Source organism: Arachis ipaensis, chromosome B9, assembly GCF_059453495.1.
Source record: "Arachis ipaensis isolate K30076 ecotype BB chromosome B9, ASM5945349v1, whole genome shotgun sequence".
Classification (NCBI taxonomy): domain Eukaryota; kingdom Viridiplantae; phylum Streptophyta; class Magnoliopsida; order Fabales; family Fabaceae; genus Arachis; species Arachis ipaensis.
In genome coordinates, this window is record NC_142444.1 from 11,305,585 (window position 1) to 11,311,433 (window position 5,849).

Genomic DNA, 5,849 nt, shown 5'->3' on the forward strand with positions numbered 1-5,849 from the left:
AAAACAATAAAAATAAATAAAATGTTTAAAAAAAATCAATTTATACATAAATATATTATTTATTATATTTAATTTCATCTCGATTAAAGTTTTAAATTTTGTAAATCATAATAATTAATTTTACTATTAGAACTTTGTTAAAACTAATTTCTTCGTGAACTAAACTAAATGTTCTTTTAGTCACCAAAAAAAAAAAACTAAATGTTCTTTTTTTATTAATCACATAAAAATATTTTTTTAAAAAAATAGCAATTTAAATTTAAAAAAATTAATATAATACATATTAACATTTTAACAATCATTTTTAGATTTCATACAAGTAAGAAAAGGACACATGGCACAAAAATAGAGGGGTGATGACTGATGAGTGTGTTAAATATCATGAGGTCATTGTTTATTAATCGAAAAATAAAAATAAAAATAAATATAAATATAAAAGTAGTGGTGAGTGGTGACTAACGTCTAATAACAGAATCTCTTCTGATTGTGTTCATGGCTTCAACAATTGCAACTGCTACAATCCCTTTCTCTTCCCTCAAAATTCAGTGCCTTTCACAGCCTCAAGTTTTCACTAGAATCCCTGTCGCTTCTTCTTCTTCCGTTGCATTGAGATGGAGCTGCGATTCCAAGCGCGTTCATGCAAACGCTGTTTCCACCGAGAGGGAAGGATCGCAAAACGCTGTGAGCAACAAGGAACTCGTTGAAATTCGGAGTTCAGAGTCAAAGGAAAATCGCCAAAGCACGCCAGCGTCTTCAAAACTTGTTCTCGTTGTTGGAGGCTCTGGAGGAGTTGGTAAGATCGAATTGAATTTTGTTACTTCGTGAAAAATATATTAGGGTCTCTACTTGAATAAGTTGTAGTATATCAGTATGTGACAGAAAATTTACAGTTTTTGTTTGAGTAAGTTCTAATTCTTAGAACAAAACTGGTTATGTAGTAATGAAAAGGGTTGTTACTACATAACTGTGTATCAATTCACTCTTTTGTTTTTTAAAATATTTATAGAACTAATAGAAATAGAATTAGTTGAGATGACAAATTGTTTATTATTTAACTAAGTGGTTTGGGTTCAAGTTTTTGAAAATAGCAAAAGAATATTTTTTAATGGATAAATGATATTTTAGAAAAAAATTGTGTGCCATGTTTCCTAGCATCAAAATGATTTCCTTTATACTGGTGTAGGTTAGCGGAATTGTTCTTAAACTATTTTATGAAGGGGGGATTTTGTTCTTCATGATATAACATCTTAAAGAGATAGGATCTGGCTCCTTATAAAGTGTAGGTTGCACTTTAAGATAGTAAAGTGTAGCATTTGAACTGATGATAAAATCAATAGTTTCATATTCAATTATTCAGATTTTACACTTTACTCTCTGAAGTGTGACTAGCATTGCACGCTGGAGATGGAGATAAGTATTTGAGAAATTCTAGTATTGGACATAGTCACATAAGCTTTGGCAAGACTTATGAATTGAGGTGTGTATTTTGAATATGGTAAGTGAGACCTATTTTTATTGTGAGTATGCCCAAAAAGTGATGCTAAACTTGTGTTTATATAAGAATTTATCGTTCTTTTATACATTCATTTTGAAGTCGGGTAAGCTATGGAAATGGCCGGATTATTGAATAGTTATTCATGCCATAGTTTGATTTTGGAATTTTATGAAGTGGTTGTGATATCTGCTATTCAGGGCAGCTGGTAGTAGCATCACTGCTTCAGCGGAATGTTAAGTCACGCTTGATACTTAGAGATCCTGAGAAAGCCACAGCACTGTTTGGTAAACAAGATGGGGATAAATTGCAGGTATATCATTTAATCTCGATCAGCATTCAGAGAGCAAAGCTTGTGTTATTTTGGGCATAAAAAACTGAAAATAGCCAACAATATGGAAAAGATATGCTGATGTTATTGATCTTGTTATTTATTTAAAGTATATATTGATATAAAATGATCAGAGAAAACAATGAAAATTGCAAAGGTTCCATAGTGGCCTTATGTTTATATTGCTTTTCGTTATTTATTAAAAAAAGGTCTTATGGAGTTTCTGGACATGACAGGTAGTCAAAGGCGACACAAGGAAGCAGGAAGATTTGGATCCATCCATGTTTGAGGTCTACTTTCATAATTCCTTTTCAATGCCTAATACCATTTGATAATATGAAATTTTTCATTTTGCTGAGTAACTTCATTCACCAAAGGAAATGTATTGTAATAATGTTCTTTCTCTTTCTTTTTTTTCTTTGTTTACTTGCTTTATAGGGAGTTACGCATGTGATTTGTTGCACAGGAACAACTGCTTTTCCTTCCAGACGGTGGGATGATGATAATACACCAGAAAGAGTTGGTAAGAATCATATTATGAATAAATTGCATTATTTGATTCCATAAATAATCAAAATTGAAAATTATTTAGTTGATTTAAGTTTTTGAAAAATTAAGTAGATGGGTAATGCTTTTATTGAAAGTTGCTTACCACATATAAAAAAATCCATCAACTTCTCCATATTTTGATTTTGATTATAAGTATTTATTTGAAGATTGGGTGGGAGTGAAGAATCTAGTTTCTGCATTGCCTTCATCAGTGAAGAGAGTTGTTCTTGTGTCATCAATAGGTGTGACTAAGTCCAATGAATTGCCGTGGAGGTAAGCATACACGAGTAAATTCTTAAAGACAAAGTTGTACGTGACTTTGTTAAACCATCGGTTGCTTTGCTAGAATGCTGAAAGCAGAATCTTCTTTTCTTTATTTGGATTGGGTCCCTTCGAAAGTTCTAATGAAAAATTGGATGAAAACATTAATTTAACATAACCATTATGGGTTGTAAAGACTCTTCGTCACAGATGTGAATCTATGATTCCTAAAGAAGAATGAACTAAAAAATTAAAATTTACTTATATTTGTATTGTTATTTTGAATTCAAATTACCAGGTTTGCTTTCAATTGGCTATTCTTGATTGAACATTTGGTTTAAATATGTATTGTTACTATTGTGCTCCAAATTCGTATAATCAGAATAGCAATAGTTGACTTCTGTTCCTTTGTAAACTTCTAGCCTTAGGTGGCTATGACAGAGTTGTCTCACTGGAGAATCTCCGACTATATAATGGATCATGAATAGTTGATGACTTGCCTTCAGGTCTCCTACAATAGAAGGTTTTGAAAAGGGATTTGATTTTGGATGTACCTTTAACTATTAGGACTTTATGCAAGGTTAATATTTACACTAGATGGAGATTGAAACAATGCTTTCTCTAATATCAGGGTCATTTATAACCATGGGTTCGTTACCCAAAGTGGCAGTGGACAAAACTATGGTTATGTGTACACTTCTTGAAAGGGGGGCCTAGGAGGTACAGAAGACAAAATCCGGCTACAGATTACAAATTTGACACACATTCAGGAGACAAAATGAATAAGACCATTTTTTTCTGGCCTCGGTATTATTTGTTTTGAGGGGTGTAATTGGAAGTTAGAAGTTTAACTAGTGGGGATCAAAATAGGTCATAGAAAATTTTCTAGATTTGTTTAGTTTGAATTCAACTTCATTTAGTAATTGAAAGAATACGTGCTTTGAAAATTTTTCTAGATTTCTTAGTTCGAATTGAACTTTATTCATGTTCACAAGTGCAGGCTGTTTGTTAATTATGTACCATGTCACTAAGTGACAAGGAAACAGCAACAAATTCCAGCTGAACCTCTATAAATTGTTGTGTCATGAAATCATGTTACCTATCTTGGTAAAATTTCTTCTCCAAATTCTAACTCGTGTACTTGTTAATGTTGATTTTTCATGTAGCATTATGAATCTATTTGGTGTTCTTAAGTATAAGAAGATGGGAGAGGATTTTCTTCGGAGTTCTGGTATTCCATTCACCATAATCAGGTAAGATGCAAAATATACATATCTCTACCCGAAGTTCATATCTGACAAACTAAGAGTTGGAGGACGTTTAAATTGGATCATGTTTGACTGAAGTTCTTCATGTCTCATATGGGATATCTAAATGCATTTTAGACCTGGAAGATTGACTGATGGACCATACACATCTTATGATTTAAATACTTTGCTCAAAGCAACAGCTGGAGAACGACGAGCAGTTCTTATAGGTCAAGGTATGTATACAATGCTCATTATTCAAAGCAATTTTCTTTTATTTTTTAGTAAATGGACAAAAGTACACATGAAAGAATTTGAAGTGGACAAAAGTACCCACCAAAGTTTATAAATACCAAAAGTACACCCCAAAGATTGATTTTGATGGAGCTAAAGGCCTAATAACTCTGAATTGCCAAAGATTGATTCTAGCCATTAGGAGGAATTTTTGTGTATATTATGTATTGTATAAATATCTGAGTATGAGTAGGGTTTTATCTTGGAACTCAAAATAATTGATTAAGATAGTTAATTCACTTTGTTGGTGTCTTCCCTTGACTCAGTAGATGATTATACCAGATCATTTATACTTTCACTAGTATTTTTTGTCTAAAATTTTATAAAATTTGTGATGGGCTTCCAGGAGATAAATTAGTTGGAGAGGCCAGCAGAATTATTGTTGCTGAAGCTTGCATACAGGCATTGGATCTTGAAGTCACCAAGAACCAAGTATATGAAGTCAACTCTGTTGAGGTAAACTTATATGTTATTATTTTGGTAAATGAAGTTCATTTTTGGATTATGGGAATAGATCTCACATGAAAATTTTACATGATTTTGACCCGTTGATTTTCACCATTGATCAAGAAACTGGGGTCGTGTATCGACCCCATAAACCAATAGAGAAGATTAACACATGACAAGATTATGCGAAATTTTACGCATTGAGGGGATCCATTCGCATTTACACAATTTACATGTGTGTTCATATTAAAATGACCTAATATTATCTCCTACTGTTATAGTGTTAGGCAGTATTTTTCTATAACTTGAAGTAATTTCTGGATGAGACCTTTCTATGGAGATTTTGTTTTAGTACAGAGCTGAATTTTTCTCAAGTATATTACTATTTTAATCCTCGAAAGATTATTCTGCTAAGAAAAATAATCCTGCAAATATTGATAATTATCCTATGATACAGAAAGATTATATTCTTTTCCTGAGTAAAAATGTTTAGTTTTCTACCACAGTTGTCCTCACTTAATGAGAGCTTTTTATTCAGTTCATTTTTTTGCTCATATATTTTTTATGTATGGAAATTGTTATGACATAATGCATATATTTTAGGGTGAGGGTCCTGGAACTGATGCTCAGAAGTGGCAAGAACTATTCGAAGGTGCGCACTCCCAATAACTAGAATTGCAAGTAAATTTTATACCATTTGGAACATGTATATGTGGCAGACCAAAAATAAAGAGAATGTATATATGTATCATAATTAGCGAGTTCAAGATCAATCACACCATTCTAGACGTTTCTTCATTATTCCGATTTCCAAGGTGTAAGAAAAAGGGCTGAAATTCAAATATTCCTAAATTTAGAAGAATTAAAGGATGAGTTGAATTTTGTTAATCGTTATACGGGCGGGCAAATACAGGAGGATCACCCTCCAAAAACACTCTCAGGAGGATCACCCTCCAAAAACACACACACACTCTCTCTCTCTCGTTATAAATTAAAGACTTAATCACTGTTAAATCCAAGTAGTGGGGGGTATACATTTTATAAAAGTTTCAAAGAAAAACAATTATTTACACTTATAAACTTTGCAAACACTAACAAAAGTATCCATAAAAAAAACTAAGGTTATACCAATAAAAAATGAGTTTCATGCAATAAAAATATTCAAATATTAAGTTTTTGTTGATTTTTTAATAAAATTAAGAAACTACTCCCACCATTTATCTTCAAC

General features: G+C 31.9%; 1 protein-coding gene across 1 annotated transcript; it reads left to right on the forward strand.

The window, feature by feature from the left end:
* The first annotated feature begins 444 nt into the window (after nt 1–444).
* Nucleotides 445–5,509, forward strand: LOC107618718 (NAD(P)-binding Rossmann-fold superfamily protein). The gene is made up of 9 exons (XM_016320847.3): nt 445–793; nt 1,693–1,805; nt 2,060–2,113; nt 2,262–2,346; nt 2,540–2,645; nt 3,800–3,886; nt 4,019–4,116; nt 4,521–4,630; nt 5,225–5,509. The coding sequence occupies exons 1-9, from the start codon at nt 493–495 to the stop codon at nt 5,288–5,290; spliced, it is 1,020 nt and encodes a 339-aa protein (XP_016176333.1). The 5' UTR covers nt 445–492; the 3' UTR covers nt 5,291–5,509.
* The last annotated feature ends 340 nt before the right edge of the window (nt 5,510–5,849 follow it).